The sequence below is a fragment of the Vipera ursinii genome, assembly GCF_947247035.1.
Source record: "Vipera ursinii genome assembly, chromosome: 6".
Taxonomy (NCBI): Eukaryota; Metazoa; Chordata; class Lepidosauria; order Squamata; family Viperidae; genus Vipera; species Vipera ursinii.
The window spans coordinates 87,286,080-87,307,734 of NC_139515.1; the positions used below are offsets into that span (position 1 = coordinate 87,286,080).

General features: G+C 50.3%; 2 protein-coding genes across 4 annotated transcripts in view; both read left to right on the forward strand.

The window, feature by feature from the left end:
* The window catches only part of EXOC4 (exocyst complex component 4), a 733,833-nt gene that overhangs the window by 360,012 nt on the left and 352,166 nt on the right, over positions 1 to 21,655 (forward strand). The gene's annotated exons all lie outside the window — the stretch shown is intronic.
* The window catches only part of LRGUK (leucine rich repeats and guanylate kinase domain containing), a 43,218-nt gene that overhangs the window by 18,486 nt on the left and 3,077 nt on the right, over positions 1 to 21,655 (forward strand). The window contains exons 9-19 of the mRNA XM_083366103.1: positions 1,411 to 1,497; positions 3,752 to 3,858; positions 6,604 to 6,723; positions 8,724 to 8,820; positions 9,936 to 10,049; positions 11,024 to 11,225; positions 11,944 to 12,060; positions 13,187 to 13,344; positions 17,061 to 17,149; positions 20,321 to 20,443; positions 20,946 to 21,088. Of these exons, the coding sequence (XP_083222229.1) occupies positions 1,411 to 1,497; positions 3,752 to 3,858; positions 6,604 to 6,723; positions 8,724 to 8,820; positions 9,936 to 10,049; positions 11,024 to 11,225; positions 11,944 to 12,060; positions 13,187 to 13,344; positions 17,061 to 17,149; positions 20,321 to 20,443; positions 20,946 to 21,088 (1,357 nt within the window). The remainder of the gene's footprint in view (positions 1 to 1,410; positions 1,498 to 3,751; positions 3,859 to 6,603; positions 6,724 to 8,723; positions 8,821 to 9,935; positions 10,050 to 11,023; positions 11,226 to 11,943; positions 12,061 to 13,186; positions 13,345 to 17,060; positions 17,150 to 20,320; positions 20,444 to 20,945; positions 21,089 to 21,655) is intronic.

The window sequence follows — 21,655 nt, forward strand, 5'->3', positions numbered from 1 at the left end:
ACGGGAGGTCTTCTAGTCCAACCCCCCCCCCCACTCAAAGTAGGAGACATTTCAACCGTATGGAACTTTTCTGCCGTATTGCCCTTTGCTCTCCTTGACCTGGCTCTCTTCCTTCTCCCACTTGTGAGGAAGAGGAGAATCCAACTCTGGATTCGCAGGGAAGGCAATTAGTCCTCGGCTTATGACCAAGTTTCGGTCGCTAAGCGAGACATTTGCCAAGGGAATTTTGCCCCCCTGGCCGTAGCTGTTAAGCGAATTGCTGCGGCTGTTTAAGTTAGTAACCCGGTCATTAAGAGAATCTGGCTCCCCCCCCCACTCTCCCAACTTGACTTTGCTTGTTAGAAGGTCGCAAAAGGAGAATCACTGCAAACCGTCGTAAGGACACGCCAGTTGCCGAGCCTCTGAATTTTGATCACGTGACCCACGGAGATGCTGCAACGCTCTGAAGTGTGAAAAACGGTCCTCTTTTTTTTCCCCCAGCACCCTTGTAACTTTGAACGGTTACTAAATGAACTGTTGTAAGTCGAGGACTAACTCTGGCGGCCAAAAAGAACCTGCCATCTGTGGTGGAGGTCACGAGTCACTGGCTAAGGGCCTGCATGTTGATCCCGTGACCGCGGGGATGCTGCCACGTCTGTGAGTCTGAGAAAGGGTCCTAAGTTCCCTTTTTTTCAGGGCCGTTGTTACGTTGAACGGTCGCTAAATGAAACCGTTATTTCCTCTGAGCATCTCTCCCTTCCCTGCCTCCCGGGTCAGACTCCGAGAGGACAACCTAAAATAATAGGAAGTTTTGGAAGTTTTAAAAAAGACACTGGACAGCCATTTGTCTGAAGTGGTAGAAGGAATCCTGCCTGAGCAGGGGGTTGGACTAGATGACCTCCAAAGTCCCTTCTGAGTCTGTTATTCTGTTATTCTTTTTCCTTCCTCCCTCCCTCCCTCCCTCTCTCCCTTCTCCAACACTGGACGTTTTTAAGAAGAGACTGGACAGCCATTTGTCTGAAATGGTACTATAGGGATTCCTGCCTGAGCAGGGGGTTGGACTAGATGACCTCCAAGGTCCCTTCCAACATCATCATCATCATCATCATCATCATCATCATTATTATTATTATTATTATTAGTAGTAGTAGTAGTAGTAGTAGTAGTAGTAGTAGTAATAGTAATAGTAATAGTAATAATAAATAACTCTTCCTGCTATCAGCCTGAATGGCTTAACTCGGGGGTCTTCAAACTTGGCAACTTTAAGACTTGTGGACTTCAACTCCCAGAATTCCTCAGCCAGCCAGGGCTGGCTGAGGAATTCTGGGAGTTGAAGTCCACAAGTCTTAAAGTTGTCAAGTTTGAAGACCCCTGGCTTAACTGAAATTTCAGTTCAAACTGAGAACTCAACTCACCTGTGCGTTTTCTCAGGAACAAGAAGATTATTGGCTCCTGGTGATTTTTATGCTGCTCCGTCTGACCGAACTGGATCACCAGAAGATCTCCGTGGAGGAAAAGGTAAATGTCCCCGCCCTTCAGCCCCCCCCCGCCCGTAAATCCTAACAGAACAGCCGGTCCTCGGCCTTACGACCGCGAGGGAGACCACATTTCTATTGCTAAGCGGCACGTTGGTTAAGCCAGCGTTCTCCCGTTTGGCGACTTTCCTTGCCACGCTTGTTAAGGGAATCATTGCCGGTGTAAAGTTAGCAACGCGGCCGTTAAACGAACCGGGCTTCGGTAGCGTAAGCTCTGAATCTCAGGCCTTCCTTGGCTTACGACCACCGCAGGGCTGAAAGTTCCCGTTGCTCAGCGAGGCAGTGGCTGAGTTGGGTTTTGCCCCCCCCTTTTATGCCCCCCCTTGGTCAGAGTTGAATTAAACTGCTGCCGTGATTCATTGGGGAACAAGGTCGCTAAGCAGATCCGGGTTCTTCCCCCTTGATTTGGCCCGTCAGAAGGTCGCAAGAAGGGGACACTTCCACCGTCGTAAATATGAGTCGGTCGCCAAGCGTCCGAATTTGGACCACTGTAGGAGGGCAGGGACGTGGTGGCTCAGTGGGTTAGGATACTGAGCTTGTCGATCAGAAGGTCAGCAGTTTGGCGGGTCGAATCCCGAGTGCCGCGTAACAGAGTGAGCACCTGTTACTCGTCCCAGCTTCTGCCAACCTAGCAGTTCGAAAGCATGTGAAAAATGCAAGTAGAAAAATAGGGACCACTCCGGTGGGAAGGTAACAGCGTTCCGTGCGCCTTTGGCGTCTAGTCATGCCGGCCACATGACCACGGAGACGTCCTCGGACAAGCTCTGGCTCTTCGGCTTTGAAACGGAGATGAGCACCGGCCCCTAGAGTCGGAAACGACTAGCACGCACGTGCAGGGGAACCTTTACCTTACCTTTACCTTTAGGAGGGCAGGGGGGGGGGAAATGCTGCAACGGTCGTAGGTGGGGAAAAAAAAGTCCCTTTTTTTCCAGGGCTGTCGTAACTGCGAACGGTCACTAAGTGAAGTGCCGTAAGACGAGGACTCCCTGTGTTTCGAATCAGACAAGACTACAGCATGGCAGGAATGAATACTCTTGGCGGTGCTGGGAAAATAACCCCTGGTGGGAATGTGGGGGTTGACACTGATGGTCTTTCTGGGGGGGAAGCCAAACCCCCAACAGTTGCCTGGAAAATTGGGGGCCAGGGAGAGGAGGGGTCCCACGTTGTTGGCTAATGGGGGAGGTTAGGGTCAGGAAAGATCAAGGTAAGATGGCAGCCATGACATGAATAACGAGCAACAGCCCTTAGACTTATATAACGCTTCACAGTGCTTTGCAGCCCTCTCTAAGCGGTTTACAGAGTCAATATAGTTTCCCCCCCCCCCCAACAATCTGGGTCCTCGTTTTATAGACCTCGGAAGGATGGAAGGCCGAGTCAACCTTGAGCCAGTCAGGATTGAACTTCCGGCAGTGGGCAGAGTTAGCCTGCAATACAGCATGCCAATCTCCTTCCTTCCTTCCTTCCTTCCTTCCTTCCTTCCTTCCTTCCTTCCTTCCTTCCTTCCTTCCTTCTTTCCTTCCTTCCTTTTTTCCTCCCTCCCTCCCATTCCTTTCTTCTTTCCTTCCTCTTCCTTTTTTCCTCCCTCCCTCCCTCCCTTCCTTTTTTCCTTTCTTTTTTCTTCCTCCCCTCCCCCCTCCTTTCCTCCCCTCCCTCCCTCTCTTCTTTCCTTCCTTTTTTCCTCCCTCCCTCCCTCTCTTCCTCCCTCCCTTCTTTCCTTCCTTTTTTCCTCTCTCCCTCTGTCCCCTCCTTCCTTCTTTCCTCCCCTCCCTCCCCTCCCTCCCTCCCTCCCTCCCTTCCTTCTTTCCTTCCTTTTTTCCTCCCTTCCTGCCTTCCTCCCTCTTCCTCCCTTCCTTCCTCCCTTCCTTTTTTTCCTCCCTCCCTCTCTTCCTCCTTCCTTTCACCTTCCTTCCTTCCTTCCTTCCTTCCTTCCTTCCATCCTTCCAACTTAGCAATCGCCCTTAGACTTATACACCGCTTCACAGTGCTTTACAACTCTCTCCGAGTGGTTTACAGAATCAGCCTGTTGCCCCCCCTTCCTCCCCCCCACAACAATCTGGCTCCTGATTTTAACCACCTTGGAAGGATGGAAGGCCGAGTCCATGAAGTGCCGGCAGTGGTCAATCGACAGAATTAGCCTGCGGTGCTGCATTCTAACCTCTGCGCCCCCTTGTAAAGTCAAGGGTCATCTGTACGCCTAACTAACCTATATTTTCCTTTTTTTTTCTTACCGGGTGCAGGTGGCCGCCGTGAACAAGTACGACCCCCCTCAAGAAGTGAGGGCTGCCCAGGACCACATGACCCACATCATGTACAGCATGATGCAACCTCAGCACATCTTCAATAGGTGAGCTGGTCCTCCTCCTCCTCTTCCTCTCGTGAGGTGGCCTTCTTCGCCCTCTCCTCCGCTCTCCTCCTGCTTCCAAACTCGGCTGGGTCCCAGAAGACACCCAGGCGGTACGGGATGACGACCAAATGACGGGTTAGCCGAGCAGATGATCCGATCCTGTTAGTCCTCCCCTCGCCGTTCGAAAGCAATTCTTCCCACCTCTTCATTGCCTCCGCACCATCTGTCGGAGCAGATGGTCCCTCAGCCCCAAAATTGAGAGGTGCAAAGAACTCTTTTCACAGGACCCATGTGTTGTGATTCAGTGTCAGCCTGTGCTCCCAGCAGCTGAGTCTGAGGAATCTGAGGAGGAGGAGGGGTTTGGAGAGCCTTCGGAGGGAGGCTCTGATGCACTGCAGGACTCTCAGCCTGGCCCCTCCCGTCATGTTCCTCATCAGACTCAGCCATGTGAGCACGTAGATGATTCACAGCTGGATGTATTCAGGGACGCTAGGAGCAGGAGGCAATCCAGCAGAGCGGAACAGAGAAAGGCAATGAGGCAACTCGGTGAGAGGAGGAGAAGGCAGTGAGAAGCCACGCCGTGGGACTGATAATAAAAGGGGAAGGCGTGGGCGGGGTTGGTAGCTGAAGGCAACCGTTCGGAGACATTCTAAGGGAATCCTGGTCTGTTCTTGCTACTGTTTAACTCTTGTTTGTTGACTCTTGTTGGATATTTTGAATCCTTTAATGAAGAAAATATTCTGTTGCCTTTTTGTTTGAACTGTAAATAAATTTGGGTTGGGTTTTTCCAGCCTATTGACTGTAAAAAAGGAAAAAAGGGGTTGTCCCTGACACACAAACAGGGCCGGTCGTAGGCTGGAACAGAACACCATGGATCCTTCAAATCTCCCCCGGGAGTGATAAGAACGTGCAATTATGGTGGCTTCAAGCTGTCTTCAACTTTCGGAGTATTGAAAGGAGCAGCACCCACTCAAGTCTCTACGTCAGGGGTCTTCAAACGCGGCCCTTTGATGACTTGGAGACTTCAACTTCCAGAATTCTTCCGCCAGCGTGCCTTGAGTTAGCAGGTTGAAAGCCGGCAAGTGAATTTGTTCCTGTCTTCCTCTGTTGCTTGAAGCCAATAGGAAGGAAGATGTTCTTGAACGATGCTTTTGATCACCCGCCGATAAACCCACATTGCATTAGCTAGCCAACTATCTAGACCAAGGGTCTTCAAACCTGGCCCTTTGATGCCTTGTGGACTTCAACTCCCAGAATTCCTCAGCCAGGCACTTGTGAAGTCCACAAGGCATCAAAGGGCCAGGTTTGAAGACCCCTGCTCTACGTCAACGTTGCATTCTTTAGAAAACCCTTTAGGCATCTACGGAGACTCTTGGTCCTCCAGGTCAGAAATGCAGGTTAAAAACAAAGCAGCTTCACGATTTTTCAACAGTCAGATCTTTCCAAGACCTCCAGAAAAATCCTAAAAGGTTGTCCCAAAGGTGCTTTTTCAGGAGGCAACTGGATTTTCTTGGGGGTTTTTTGGAGGTGTTTCGCTTCTCACCCAAGAAGCTTCTTCAGCTCTGACTGGATGTTGGGGAAGGGAAGGATTTATACTCTTTGGAGACCACTGGTCATTTGCATTTTTAAGGGAGTCGTTGAGGCCACTTGGAGTTTGGTCTGCGTCCTCGGGGTCACCCGAGTGGTGCAAATGGGTGTGGAGCCTTCTTGGCTACAGGATGTTTTCTGCCCTGGGCACACCCACCCCTTTGCACCACTCAGGTGAGCCTGAGGACACAGACAAACCTCCAAGTGGCCTCAACGACCCTCTAAAAGAGTGCAAATGACCAGCTGTCTGCCAGGAGTCTAAATCCTCCCATTCCCCCATCCTCCAGTCAGAGCTGAAGAAGCTTCTGGAACGAGAAGTGAAATGTCTTCAAAGAAAAGCAAGTAAGTCCAGTTGAAAAAGCACCATTGAGGACACAGGTAAACCTCCAGGTGGCCTCAACGACCCTCTAAAAGAGTGCAAATGACCAGCTGTCTGCAAGCAGTACAAATCCTCCCATTCCCCCAGCATCCAGTCAGAGCTGAAGAAGCTTCTGGAATGAGAAGCGAAACGCCTTCAAAGAAAAACAAGGCAGTCATTGAGGCCACTTGGAGGTTTACCTGTCCCCTCAAGGTCAGCTGAGGGGTGGAAATTTTGGGTGGAGCCTTTTTGGAACTGCTGAAAGGGCTGGAACAGGATGTCAGCTTTTTCCAAGTTAGCTGCCTTTTGCAATTGACTGATGGGGATTGTGTCAATGCCGACGGTGTTCAAATAATAATAATTATTGCTATTGCTGTTGCTGCTGCTGCTGCTGCTCTTGTTGTTGTTGTTGTTGTTGTTGTTGTTGTTGTTAAGGCCTTCAACAAGAAGCCAGTCCAGTTGCCTCCCGAAAAAAACCACCTTTGGGACAACCCTTTCGGGTTTTCTGGAATCTTGGAAGGGTTTGACGGTCGAAAATCGTAAAAGCTGCTTTTGTTTTTTAACCAAGGCTTAATTTTGAAGAAGAATTAATCCAGCCGGCCTTCCCCTTCCCGTCTTAGTTTAGTCGCGAAACGTCTGCAAGAAAAGCGCCCCAAACCACAGAGCAGCCAGGGACCTCACCGTTAAATCCTGAGCGACAGGTTCTCTCATCTGTCACATCCGTGAGGAAGCCCGTGAATGTTCCTGCTGGCCCACAGGGGGGGGGTCTTCACCGAGCTTTTTCTTCCCGTCCCCTACAGCACCCTGCCCAGCCTTGATGCTCCCTACCCCATGTTGGTGCTGACTGGGCCTTTGGCCTGTTGGAAGCGAGAACTGTGTCACAGGCTGTGTCGGAAGTTCAACAACTATTTCAGATACAGGTAGGAGCCCCTCCAGGTCGGGGAACCCTTTGGGGAGTCGGCGGGGGGGCAGATGTTCTCGAGGAAGGGAAAAAGAAGAGTAGACAGGTAGGTGGGCTAGGCTGCCGGCTTTTCTGACTGAATCTAGTTCTCTGTCCTCCCCTTGCCCGTCGTATTGGATTAAAAGAGGAAATAGACGGGGTCCTCGGTGCTCTCCGAGCTGGGTGGTTCCCATGCAGACGTTTCATGACCCAACTAGGTAGCGTCATCAGTGTTGTGATTCAGGGTCTGCCTGTGGGTTCGGCAGTTGGGTCGGACGAGTCAGAGGACGAGGAGGAGGGGGGTGTTGGAGAGCTTGCTGATGATGGCCTTGAGGCTCCGCAGAGCCCTCAGCCAGGCCCCTCCCACCTGGTCACGACGCAGACCCAGCTGTGTGAGCCTGACAGCATGGATGAAGATGACCCACAGCTGGCCCTGTTCAAGGATGCCCGACGCAGGAGGCAGTCAATCAGGAGTAAACAGAGGAAGGCAATGGGGCACCTCGGAAGGAGGCAGAGAGAAGCCACGCCCTGAACTGTATAAAAGGGGAATGCGTGGGAGGGCTGGTTTGCTAAAGGCAACCGTTTGAATAGCTCCTGTTTCATGGTCCGTGTCTTGTTTTTGCTCTGTTTGCTTTTGTGTCCATAAATTTGGCAGGCTTAGTTCCAGCCTCTTGCCTTCTTGTAAAAGGGGTTGTCCCTGCCTTTTCTGCAGGGCCGGTAGCAGGCTGGTACAGAACAATCAGTGCTAGAAGGAAGTGGGGTTTGTGGAGAGGAGGAGGAGGAGGAAGACTGTGGGGTCCTTGGTGCTGTCTAAGCTTGGTTGTTTTCTTGGAGACGTTTCCTGACCCAACTAGGTTACATCATCAGTGCTAGAAGGGAAGAAGAGGAGGAGGACTGTGGGGTCCTTATTGCTCTCTGAGCTTGGTGGTTTTCTTGGAGACGTTTCCTGACCCAACTAGGTAACATCATCAGTGCTGGAAGGGAGTAGGGTTTGCAGAGAGGAAGTGGAGGAGGAGGAGGAGAAGAAGAAGTAGAAGTGTAGGGTTCTTGTTGCCTTCTGAGCTTCATGACCCAACTAGGTAATGTCATCAGCGCAAGGAGAAAAATGTGAGGTTTAAACGCTTGAATTCCTATGCAGAATAGCCTTTCTGCAAAATAAAATGTTGTAGAGGCAAAACATGGAGGCAAACACAGCCTCCCAGACATAACACAGGAGTGGTTCAACATGTTTTTTTCTGGTATATGGAGAGAGAGAGAGAGAGAGAGAGAGAGAGAGAGAGAGAGAGAGAGAGAGAGAGAGAGAGATTAGATATAGATATAGATAGATATAGATATAGATATAGATAGATATAGATTAGATATAGAATATAGATATAGATGTAGATAGATATAGATAGATAGATAGATAGATAGATAGATAGATAGATAGATAGATAGATAGATAGATAGATAGATAGATAGATGATAGATAGATATAGGGATAGATAGATAGATAGATATAGATTAGATATACTGTAGATATATAGATAGATAGATAGTCTTCTCCAGTTCAATTTCCAGATGTGGAATTGCCTAGCAGTCTTCATTTGTTCCCACATCGTTCCTGAGAGCAGCTGCAGGCCCCTAGGTGCTGTCACCTACTGAAATCCAGAAAATAATTCTCGTGGAGTTCTTGGCCTTCTTGGTTGCCGGCTTACGACTCGTCCTGATGAGGTTACCTAGTTTGGCGATGAAACGTCTCCAGGCCCACAAGTCAGAAACCGAGGACCCCCCACAGTTCAACCCTGATCTGAACCCTGCCCCCCTCCCCACCACCCTCACCGAGGTTGCGACTTAGTAGGGTAGCGTAACCCGAACCCGTCACCAACTTCGGGAGAGAGAGCGCCAAGCAGCGCACAGCTCAAGTCTGGAGCCCGGCCTTCCTCCTCCCCCCCCTTTTTTTTAACAGCTGCTCCATTTTCCGCTCCGCTTCCTTCTCAGCCCCTGCCACACCACGAGGAGCCCTTATTTCGGAGAGGAGAACCGATTAGATTACTATTACGTACCCCAGGAGGAATTTGACAAGATGGTGAACACGGTAAGAAGGGAGCCGGCCTTTCGGAGGGCGAGAAAGGAAGCCACCTGCGGGTCCGGCCCTGCTCCTCTTCAGGGTGGGCCAAAAGGAAGAGACCCCCAAAGGGGCTTCGGAGATTGAAGAAACCTGGCCGGTTTCTTGTGCGTGTCCTTCCACCTCCCTTTGGGGTCGTAGGTTGGCAGCGCCGGAGGATTCGAACAGGTGCTCTCTGAGCAGGGTGGTTTTCTTGCAGACGTTTCATGACCCAACTAGGGAACATCATCAGTTATAGAAGGGAGGGTGGTTTGTGGAGGAGGAGCAGGAGGAGGACTATGGGGTCCTGGGTGCTCTCTGAGCTTGGCGGTTTTCTTGCAGACATTTCATGACCCAACTAGGGAACATCATCAGTTCCAGGAGGGAGTGGGGTTTGTGGGGGAGGAGGAGGAGGAGGAGGAGGAGGAGGAGATGAGAAGGGATGACTGTGGGGTCCTTGGTGCTCTCTGAGCTTGGTTGTTTTCTTGCAGACATTTCATGACCCAACTAGGTAACGTCATCAGTGCTGGGGGTGTCTGTGGAGAGGAGGAGGAGGGGGAGGAAATGGACTGTGGTGTCCTTGGTGCTCTCTGAGCTGGGTGATTTTCTTGCAGACATTTCATGACCCAACTAGGGAACATCATCAGTGCTGGAAAGGAAGGAAGGAAGGAAGGAAGGAAGGAAGGAAGGAAGGAAGGAAGGAAGGAAGGAAGGAAGGAAGGGAGGGAGGGAGGGAGGGAGGGAGGGAGGGAGGGAGGGAAAGGAAAGGAACGGAACTGTGAGGGTCCCTGGTGCTCTCTGAGCTTGGTGGTTTCCTTGCAGACGTTTCATGACCCGACTAGGCAACGTCATCAGTGCTGGAAGGGTCTAAGCAAACCCTTCTCCCCTACTAGCCCTGATGACGTTCCCTCATTCGGTCCTGAAACGTCTGCAAGGAGACCGCCAAGCTCAGAGAGCACGCAGGACCCCCGCAAGAAGACGATAGCTAGAAAATATGGAAGACTCGGATGTGCTAGAATCCAGGTGAGGCTTGTTCCGAACGCTCGTCCTTTTGCTCTTGGCTTCACCTGGGCTTCCGTTGGGGTTGTTTTTTTTCCTCGTTTCAGGGGAAATTCATCGTCACTTTCAAATATAGCGGCTTCCACTACGGGCTGAGCCGAGAGGTCATCGAAAGCATTGCCAGGGAGGGCCTGGCCACCTGCGTGCACTTAGAAATAGAGGTAGGAAAAGCCCCTTGGCTGCACAAGCACTGTCAGGGCGGTGAGATTGATGCCCTTGAGTTTAAGCTGTGGTCTGACCCAGTGGAAAGAGAAAGGTCTGCAGAAGAGAGCGGAGAACAGAGAGGACGAAGGTAAGACTCCCGCGGGGCCGGGAGGGGAAGAATTGGGGGAAAGGGGCTAGAAGGCTCAGCAAACTGCCGTGAACCTCGTCTGAAGGCAACTTTGAGATGGGGGGACTTCAGCACCCAGAATCCCCCGTCCAAAACGCTTTAAGATGGGTGGACTTCAGCTCCCAGAATCCCCCAGGCAGCATGCTTTAAAATGGGTGGACTTCAACTCCCAGAATCCCCCAGGCAGCCTGCTTTAAAATGGGTGGACTTCAGCTCCCAGAATCCTCCAGCCAAAATGCTTTAAGATGGGTGGACTTCAGCTCCCAGAATCCCCCAGGCAGCATCCTTTAAAATGGATGGACTTCAACTCCCAGAATCCCCCAGGCAGCCTGCTTTAAGATGGGTGGATGTCAAGTCCCAGAATCCCCCATCCAAAATGCTTTACGATGGGTGGACTTCAGCTCCCAGAATCCCCCAGGCAGCATGCTTTAAAATGGATGGACTTCAACTCCCAGAATCCCCCCGGCAGCATGCTTTAAGAGGGGTGGACGTCAACGCCCAGAATCCCCCACCCAAAATGCTTTAAGAGATGTTGACTTCAATTCCCAGAATGCTGGCCGGGGAATTCTGGGAGTCGAAGTGTTCAAGGTTGAAAAACGCCGCCTAAAGAAGACGGCTTCCCAAGATTGACGGGCTTTTTAACGTGGCTCAGCCACATGGTTTGGGGAACCCGAACAAAGCACATATACATTTTTCTTCTTTTCGTCTTATGGCTTTCTGCATTGAGTCGGTCCTTGGAGTTATTTAGCGACCGAAGGGCCACTGACTCTAAAATAGCTCTCTCTCTCTCTCTCCCTCTCCCAGGGTGTCCGAAGTTTGAAGAATTCATACTTCGAACCACGCTACATCCTGCTGATCCCGGTGAACAAAGAGAAATACGGGGGTCAGCTCCGAAGGATGGGCTTGTTTAGCAGACCCGAGATCGAGGAAGCCCTCCGCAGGGTGGACATGTACACCCAAGTGAACCAAGATTTCCCTGGCTTCTTCGATGCCACCATCAACGTCGGTCAGTCTCTTGCTTTATCAACTAAGGTTTGAAATCCTGCGAATTAACAACTTGCAGTTAACTGCTGGGTGGATTTCCGTCTCTCAGGAGAGGCAGTCCTCGCCTTACAACGATTCATTTAGTGTCCGTTCAGAGTGTTTAAAAAACGGCGCTGGAAAAATAGACTTACGACCAGTTTTCACACTTAACGACCGCCGCGGCGTCCCCAGGGTCACCTGGTCAAAATTCGGATGCTTGGTGACTGGCTCCTATTTACGACGGTCGCAGCGTCCCCGGGGTCCTGTGATCCCCTTTTGCGACTGGGGAAGCCAGATTCACTTTACAACCGTGGGACTAACTTAACAACTGCAATGATTCGCTTAGCAAATGTGGCGAGGAACGTCGTAAAAGGCGGGCAAAGCTCGCTTCACCAATGTTTCACTTAGCGACCTAAATTTTGGGCTCCGTTGGGGGTCATCAGTCGAGGACTCTCCTGCTTGAGCAGGGAGGGGGCTGGACTAGAAGACCTCCAAGGTCCCTTCCAGCTCTGTTCTGATTCTAAGACACCCCCCCCCTGAATGAGGGCTGGCTGTAAGTCACTTTTTCCAGCGCCCTTGTAACATCAGTCACTAAACGAGTGGTCGTAAGTTGAGGACTCCTGACATGCATGACGAGAACGTTCTGCAGCTTCTCCCACCCCTTTGCCAAAGCTCTTTTCTTCTCCTCCAAAATCCTCCAGATGACTATGATGAGGCCTTCTCCAAACTTAGCGGTCTCCTGGAAGAGTTCCTGGGACTGGTTTTGACTTCCGAATCCAAAGCCGCGGTTCCTGCGGTGGGCAGCAAAGACCTTTCAGGTATCGGACAATGCTGGATCCCACTACCCTTTAATTTCTTGGGAAGTAGGAAGTCTCATTAGGAAAAGAAGCTGGGAGCAAGGAGCCCATCACCTAGCTCAGGGGTCTTCAAACTTGGCCCTTTGAGGACTTGTGGACTTCACCTCCCAGAATTCCTCAGCCAGCATGGCCCATAGAAGCCAGGGGTCTTCAAACATGGCCCTTTGAGGACTTGTGGACTTCAACTCCCAGAATTCCTCAGCCAGCATGGACCATAGAAGCCAGGGGTCTTCAAACTTGGCCCTTTGAGGACTTGTGAACTTCAACTCTGGCTGAAGAATTCTGGGAGTTAAAGTCCACAAGTCATCAAAGGGCCAAGTTTGAAGACCCCTGACCTAGCTACAGGGCAGACTCGAAAATCACCAGGCCGGAAGGGACCTTGGAGGCCTTCTAGTCCAACCCCCCCCCCACCACCCAAGGAACGAATCCTTATACTGTTCCAAAGGATTGTCTGACCTCCAGCAATGGGTCAACCACAACTCTTCTCGTGGAAGAAGAGAGTCAGTTTGGTCTAATGGTTAGGTACCAGGAGACAGTGAGTTCTAGTTCTGCCTTGGGCGTGAAAGCCGGCTGGGTGACGTTTGGCCAATCACCAAGAGACCATGAGTTCTAGTCTCGCCTTGAGTCATGAAGACCGGCTGGGTGACTTTGGGCCAGTCCCTCCCTCTCCACCCAGCCCACCTTACAAGGTGGTTGTTATGGGAAAACAAGAGAAGAAAGGCGTGTGGGATATGCTTGCCGCTGGAGTTATTTGTGAAAATAATCAAGGTGAGATACAAATAAAAATAAAGTAAAATAAGCTCCAGGAGGCAAGCTGTTCCACTGACGAACGTTCTCACTGTCAAGTCAAAAGTCTTCCACTAAGGCCCTTGGTTGCCATCTAAGTCCAGAGTTATAACAGAATATCAAAATAACGGAAGGGACCGTGGAGGTCATCTAGTCCAACCCCCTGCTCAGGCAGGAATCCCTATGCCATTTCAGACAAACGGCTGTCCAGGCTCTTCTTGAAAGCCTCCAGTGATGGAGCGCCCACCACCTCTGGAGGCGAGCCGTCCCACTGATTATCTGCTGCTTGTTTGGTTTTTAGCTGCCAAGGAGGAGTCACCTGCAGCTCTGAAAGTAACCAACGTCAGAGGGACCGATGGTGTTGTACCGTCACCTACTCCCAATGAATTTATGGATTCTTCAGCCAAAAACTACTCGGCCAAAATATCAGCCCAACTTTTGGCGCAGAAGACCCCGGTGGTAAGTAAAGGGAAGCAAAACCACATTTGAGTTATTGGTGAAACACAACGTCATGTCAACAAAGAGCAAACAAGATGATTCAGGGGACCGGAGGCTAAAACATACAAGGAACGGTTGCTGGAATTGGGCAGGTCTAGTTTAACGAAGAGAAGGACCAGGGGGGACATGATAGCAGTGTGTCAGAATCCATTTATATCATATTCATAAATGTATGTTTAAAACATTATTCCATGGATTCTGCCATCTCCCGAAGAGAAGAGAATGGATGTGTATTGAACCGGTATTAGGCATTTCAAAGGAAAGGAGAAGCCTTTTGAACTGGGGAAACAAAGGGAGAGCTAGCATCTGGCTTGTGTCACGGAAGAGAGCAATAAACATGAAAGGTCCTAAGTTCCTTCTTCCCACGAGAGGGATGATACGAGAGAAAGGATGGGGGACTGACCAAATGGGGCTAAGGGGGGTTAAACCGGGAACTCTATATAAGGGTTTAGTTCGTGGAATAATATTAAGTCCTGTCTCATTTCCTACAACCAAGCATGTCATAGTAAAGATTCTTTTTGGAATAGATTTGACTCCAAGAATTTTGTCTTCGTAAGACGTGGTTTGGGGTGGGTCCTGACACAGTGTTCTAGTATCTCAGGGGTTGCCCCAAAGAAGAGGGAGTCAAGCTCTTCTCCAAAGCGCCCGAAGGCAGGACAAGAAGCAACGGATCATGGAAACCAATCAAGGAGAGAAGCAACCTGCAACTAAGGAGAAACTTCCTGATGGTTAGAACAATTAACCAGTGGAACAACCTGCCTCCAGAAGCTGTGAATGCTCCAACACTGGAAGTTTGAAAGAAGAGACTGGACAGCCATTTGTCTGAAATGGTATAGGGTCTCCTGCCTGAGCAGGGGGTTGGACTAGGTGACCTCCAAGGTCCCTTCCAACTTTTATTATTGTTGTTGTTATTATTATTATTATTATTATTCAACCAACCCTTAGGAAGAGCAAGAGGAGAAATCTCGCCAAAGCCAGGTGGTGGTGGTAGTACTGGTGGAAGAACGTTCTAGAGTCATGGTGTCACAATGGGGCATTCCATCCCTGGAAGTCTGCAGAGAAGACACCCACCCACCCCCATATCCCCTTGCTAGGACGGTCTGAGGCCCAATGTCCCATGTCTGGAGTTGCCTCTGCAGATGGGCAAGAAGAGTCGCAGAGCAATCTGCTACCCGCCCTTCAGCAAAAGGCTTTCGTTTTGGCGAGAGGTAGGTGGTCCCCGAGGGGGAGGCATCCTGCCTTGGCTTCTTCCAGAGGATCCCGGCCTTCAAGAAGGTCTCTCCTAGATCAGCCGTGTCCAGGAGAAACGTCAGGGGCCTAATTCGCTTGGATAGGTTGGAGAAGAACGGAAGAGCCGAACAGGGAGTAACAGTAACACCACTTTACAAACCCTTGGTAAGGCCACCCTTGGAATCCTGGATCCAGCTTGGATCGCCACGATGTCAAAAAAAACAAAAAAAGACGCTGAGGCTCTGGAAAGAGTGGAGAGAAGAGCAAAAAATGTGGTGACTGGAGGCGAAAACATACAAGGAACGGTTGCAGGAATTGGGTCTGTCCAGTTTAATGAAGAGAAGGACGAGGGGAGACATGACAGCAGTCTTACAGTATCTCAGGGGCTGCCCCAAAGAAGAGGCAGTCAAGCTATTCTCCAGAACGCTTGAAGGCAGGAGAAGAAGCAACGGATGGAAACTCGTCAAGGAGAGAAGCAACCTGGGACTAAGGAGAAACTTCCTGACAGTGAGAACAGTTAACCAGCGGAACAGCTTGCCACCAGAAGTTGTGGGTGTTCCAAAACTGGAGGTATTTAAGAAGAGGCTGGACAGCCATTTGTCTGAAATGGTGTAGGGTTTCCTGCCTGAGCAGGGGGTTGGACTAGATGACCTCCAAGGTCCCTTCCAACTTCTTGTTATTCTGTTTCCGAGAAGGAAATGCTGTTAGCCATTGCACCTAAGATGCCTTGAAATCTGCTAAGGTAGAGTAGGCAACCCCAGGTTCAAAACTGGTCCGCTGTTTTTATACTTTTCCTCTTATACCTTGTTGGGGTTTTGTTTGGGTAAAATTTGTGTGTGTGTGGGGGGGATATATGTGGCCCAGACGTCCCTGAAGAAGGAGTAGTTTAATCCTGGATAATTGTTCACCATCCGGGATTCTTCAGCTCCTGCTTTTCTCAAGAGATTCACCTATAAATAGATGATGATGATGATGATGATGAACCTGCCATATTGCCAGCTTTCCCAATCTTGGGAATTTTAAGATGGGTGGACGTCAACTCCCCAAATTCTTCCATCAGCCTGGTTTGAGACGGGTGGACTTCAACTCCCAGAATCCCCCAGCCAGCCTGCTTTGAGACGGGTGGACTTCAACTCCCAGAATCCCCCAGCCAGCCTGCTTTGAGACGGGTGGACTTCAACTCCCAGAATCCCCCAGCCAGCCTGCTTTGAGACGGGTGGACTTCTACTCCCAGAATCCCCCAGCCAGCCTGCTTTGAGACGGGTGGACTTCAACTCCCAGAATCCCCCAGCCAGCCTCCTTTGAGACGGGTGGACTTCTACTCCCAGAATCCCCCAGCCAGCCTGCTTTGAGACGGGTGGACTTCTACTCCCAGAATCCCCCAGCCAGCCTGCTTTGAGACGGGTGGACTTCAACTCCCAGAATCCCCCAGCCAGCCTGCTTTGAGACGGGTGGACTTCTACTCCCAGAATCCCCCAGCCAGCCTGCTTTGAGACGGGTGGACTTCAACTCCCAGAATCCCCCAGCCAGCCTGCTTTGAGACGGGTGGACTTCTACTCCCAGAATCCCCCAGCCAGCCTGCTTTGAGACGGGTGGACTTCAACTCCCAGAATCCCCCAGCCAGCCTGCTTTGAGACGGGTGGACTTCTACTCCCAGAATCCCCCAGCCAGCCTGCTTTGAGACGGGTGGACTTCAACTCCCAGAATCCCCCAGCCAGCCTGCTTTGAGACGGGTGGACTTCAACTCCCAGAATCTCCCAGCCAGCCTGCTTTGAGACGGGTGGACTTCTACTCCCAGAATCCCCCAGCCAGCCTGCTTTGAGACGGGTGGACTTCAACTCCCAGAATCCCCCAGCCAGCCTGCTTTGAGACGGGTGGACTTCAATTCTCAGAATTCTGAAAGTCCACCCATCTTAAATTTGTCAAGCTGAGGAAACTGCCCTATTGGTCACAGAAACTGGGTCGCCTCCAAGCTCCACGTTCATGTCCAACCCGTGAAGCTGGGGAGATACCTTCACACAAGGACTTTCAAGAGGTCCTATGAACTTTCCACCAAGCCCATGAAGCCAAGAAGTGGTCTTTTCTTCCATGGCGTCCCAACCCTCACCTGGATGGCTCATGGGTGCTCTAACTTCACCAAGGTTATAATCTTAATCATAATCATAATAGCAAAGTTGGAAGGGACCTTGGAGGCCATCTAGTCCAACCCCCTGCTCGGGCAGGAAACTCCATGCCATCTCGGACAAATGGCTGTCCAGTCTCTTCTTAAACACTTCCAGTGTTGGAGCATTCACAGCTTTTGGAGGCAGGTTGTTCCACTGGTTAATTGTTCTAACCAGGTTAACTGGTTGCAGAGCTTATGTTCTCCCCGCACCCTCTGATAATGACCTGTGCCCGAACCTTGTGCTCACCCGTCACTAAGAGGGCTGATTGTGTTCCACCTGCAGGAAGAGGCATCGCTCCAGCGCAGACAACACCTGGCCAGGCAGGGCCTGATGGGCAAAGCCATCTCCTCCTATGCCCAGCTGTTCGAGAGGTAACAATCACACACACACACACACACACACACACACACACACACACACACACACACACCTTAAAAGATTGAGGAGAGCATGGTTTGCTCCAAAGAGGGGAGTGGGAGACATCAGGAAGCAAAACAGACGGGTTAAGGTGAATTATCACTGTGTGGAGAAACTTCCTGACCGGGAGGGCAATTAACCAGGGGAACAGCTTGCCACCAGAAGTTGTGGGTGCTCCATCCATCACTGGAGGTTTTTAAAGAAGAAATTGGACAGCCACCACTAGAATGGTCTAGGGCCGTGGCGGCGAACCTATGGCACGGGTGCCACAGCTGGCACGCAGAGCCCTCCCTGTGGGCACGCGCGCCGTCGCCCCAATCCTAGGCCTTCCGCTGGGTTTTATAAAAGCTTTTCGCTTTAGGCCTCCGCCGCCGTGTGCAAAAAAACAAAAGGTTCAATCAATCAATCAATCAATTTCAACTTCTTGCGGGGAAAAAAAAGATCTCGCAAAGTTGGAATTGATTAATTGGATTTTTTAGTCCCACCCAGTCTGCCGCAGCCACACCCACGCAATGGGCCACACCCACCCAATGGGCCACGCCCACCCGGCACCCGACGATACATAAGCGGGTTTTGGGTTGCAGTTTGGGCACTCGGTCTCTGAAAGGTTCGCCATCACTGGTATACAGTAGGTTCTCCTGCTTGAGCAGGGGACTGGACTAGAAGACCTCCAAGGTCCCTATCAGCTCTGTTCTGATTGATTGATTGATTGGAATGGTCTAGGCGCAGGAGTAGGCCACCTTGGCTCTTTTAGGACTCGTGGACTTCAACTCCCAGAATTCCTGAGCCAGCATGGCTCAGCTTGGAAACTTCTCCCTTTTCCCTCAGCATGGCTGGCTCAGGAATTCTGGGAGTTGAAGTCCACGAGTCCTAAAAGAGCCACGGTTGCCTACTCCTGGATAGGGTCTCCTGGTTGAGCAGGGGGTTGGTTTGGAAGACCTCCAAGGTCCCTTCCAGCTCTATTTTGATTGATTGATTGATTGATTGATTGATTGACTGATTGAAATGGTCTAAGGGTCTCCTTTTCCTCTCCTGCCTGCTTGCCTCTCTCCCTATTTCCCTCCCTTTCTTTCTTTCTTTCTTTCTTTCTTTCTTTCTTTCTTTCTTTCTTTCTTTCTTTTTCTTCCTTCCTTCCTTCCTTCCTTCCTTTCCTTCTCTCTCTTTTCTTTCTTTCTTTCTTTTTCTTTCTTTCTTTCTTTCTCTTTCTTTCTTTCTTTCTTTCTTTCTTTATTTCTTTCTTCCTTCCTTCCTTCCTTCCTTCCTTCCTTTCCTTCTCTCTCTTTTCTTTCTTTCTTTTTCTTTCTTTCTTCCTTCCTTCCTTCCTTCCTTCCTTCCTTCCTTGCTTCCTTCCTTCCTTCTCTCTCCTTTCTTTCTTTTTCTTTCTTTCTTTCTTTTTCTTTCTTTCTTTCTTTTTTCTTTCTTTCTTTCTTTCTTTCTCCTTCCTTCCTTCCTTCCTTCCTTCCTTCCTTCCTTCCTTCCTTCCTTCCTTTCTTTCTTTCTTTCTCTTATTTATTTAATATCGCACTTTTATTATTTTTATAAAGAAGGCGGTGAACATATCTAACCCTCCTCCCTCCTCCCATTTACATCACAACGACAACCCTACGAGGTGGTTTGGGCTAAGAGAGAGAGAGAATCTTAGCCACTTTAAGACTTCTGGACTACAACTTCCAGAACTCCCTAGCCAGCCTTGCTGGATGAGGAATTCTGGGAGTTGAAGTCCACACGCCTTAAGGTTGCCAAAGTTGAAAAATGGGGATTTAAAGCAGGGGTGTCCAACTTTGGCAATTTTAAGACTCGTGGACTACAAGTCCTAGAATTCCCCAGCGGCCATGCCGGCTGGGGAATTCTGGGAGTTGAAGTCCACACATTTTAAGATTTAGAAAGACAGTGACAAAACAACAAAACATGTTGTCCACACACAACCCTGTGAACTAAATCAGTTGGACTTAGCAGTGCCGTTCACACAACAGGCCACCTGCGTATCGTCTTCAACTTGGGTGCTTTGCACCTGCTTGCACCTCCTAGCGTGCAACACACATCCCAAACGTGGCTTAAGACAACCCGGGTTAGGCAGTATGGCAAATGCAGTCTGGAATGGAGCCAATCCACACCATGCTGCCTCCATCAATTTTTGAAGCTTCATCCTCTGGATTTTTGCCATAGCAGAACTCACACCTGCGCCCTCCCAACCGCATCTGCCTGTCGCATTTGGGAGCCGCAGACTTCCTCCAGGCACGCCGGTTTCCCAGGTGTGAGTACAGGTGCGCTCGGCCTGCGCAAGCCTGTCACCGCTGTATTTTGAGCCTGTTGCAGCATTGCTTTTTTTTAAAAAAAAATCACCCAACAATGTCATAGATAGTATCTGTTTTCAGAGCACTGGATCTAATGGAGATATTTAGGGTGGGGGATGATTTCCTGGGAATTATGATCTTCTGTTCTAGTTTATTCCCTGTTCTGTTCTGTCCTGTCCTGTCCTGTCCTGTCCTGTCCTATCCTATCCTATCCTTTCCTTATTCTATTCCCTATATTCTATCCTATCCTATCCTATCCTATCCTATCCTATCCTATCCTATCCTATCCTTATTCCTTCCCCTATATTCTGTCCTGTCCTGTCCTGTCCTGTCCTGTCCTGTCCTATCCTATCCTATCCTATCCTATCCTATCCTTATTCCTTCCCCTATATTCTGTCCTGTCCTGTCCTGTCCTGTCCTGTCCTGTCCTATCCTATCCTATCCTATCCTATCCTATCCTATCCTATCCTATCCTATCCTATCCTATACTCTACTCTACTCTACTCTACTCTACTCTACTCTACTCTACTCTACTCTACTCTATTCTATTCTTCTCCCATCCATCCTATCCCAGATGGAGAATGAGAGAGAGAAGAGATGGATGGATGATATAGATGTTAGATATAGATGAGATAGATAGATAGATAGATAGATAGATATAGATATAATAGATATAAATATTGATAGAAAATACATAGAGAGGGAGATGGATAGATGGTGGCAGGCTCCATTGGAAGGAAAAACTGTTTAGAAATAGAATTTGCATGTCAATAAAGAAAAAAGTGAGCTCCGAGCTGGGAGAATCAGAGGGCTTTTTCTGGTTTGTTCCAGGGATGCCCTCCGAGTTGCAGTCCCCAGCGTGCATGGCCAGTTCTTAGAGCCTCCATCTTTCACCTCCACGGGGTCCTTTAGATGTACCGTGAGCCCCGTCTCACCCACCACTCCTGACCAAAGGTGAGTAGAGATGTGACTCCTTGGGGGGGGGGGAACCTTCTGCAGATCTTCTAGAGGAAGTTCCAGCCTGTAGGGCTTCTGGACCACCAGAGATACCTCATACTACAAGACCCATGATCCCCAGGCAGGGAAAGTTCCCATCGCTCTGTCAGGGAGACAGCAAGCCCAGCCCAGGATAGTCTCACAAACAACTGTGCAACAGATCAGGGGGTGCCGATGACACCGTGGTCCAGATGTTGGGTGAGGCTGCAAAAGCTGGCACCGTCGGAATGGCAGAGTAGAAGATCTCCACAGCCCACAGCTGGTTAAATCTCCCCCAACCTGGAGGTACCTTGCACTATAAGACCCATGATTCCCAGGCAAGGAATGTGGCCCCATCACTCTGAAGGCCTCGAAATGTGCAGAGAACATGGATGCTGGTAGATACCACATGATGTGGCTACTCTGGGTGAGTTGGAGCTGAAGAGTTCCTGGGCGTTGATCTCACCCTTTCCTTCCTCAGGTACAGGGAATCGGTCCAACCGGCCAAAAAGTCCTTCGCTGATCCAGGATCACCCCTTTCTCCCAGCATATCTTCTACCCGCCCCTCCAGGACCGTCTCTGTGTCTGTGGCAGAAGTCGCCGATGAAAAAAAGAGCCGACAAGGTGGGTGCCAATTCAAAAGCCTTGAATACGCTTCACATTATGAAAGGGCTCAAAGTCTTTGTCGCGACCCCCATCTTGACTTTTTCTGACCTCCTCCGAACAGATGGCCCTGCTGTGGCTCAGGAGTGAGTTGGGGAGAGGACACCCCAGACTACAGATATTCTCTTATGTTTTGCCTAGGGCAGGGGTAGGCAACCTTGGCTCTTTTACGACTCGTGGACTTCAACTCCCAGAATTCCAGAGCCAGCCATGCTGAGGGGAAAGGGAGAGGTTTCCATGCTGAGCCATGCTGGCTCAGGAATTCTGGGATTTGCAAGTCCACGAGTCATAAAAGAGCCAAGGTTGCCTACTCCTGGGCTAGGGCTAGGCCGCTTTATGACTCGTGGACTTCAACTCCCAGAATTCCTGAGCCAGCCATGCTGAGGGGAAAGGGAGAGGTTTCCAAGCTGAGCCACGCTGGCTCAGGAATTCTGGGAGTTGAAGTCCACGAGTCATGAAGGGGCCATAGTTCCCCCATGCTGGCTCAGGAATTCTGGGAGTTGAAGTCCTCAAGTCATGAAGGGGCCA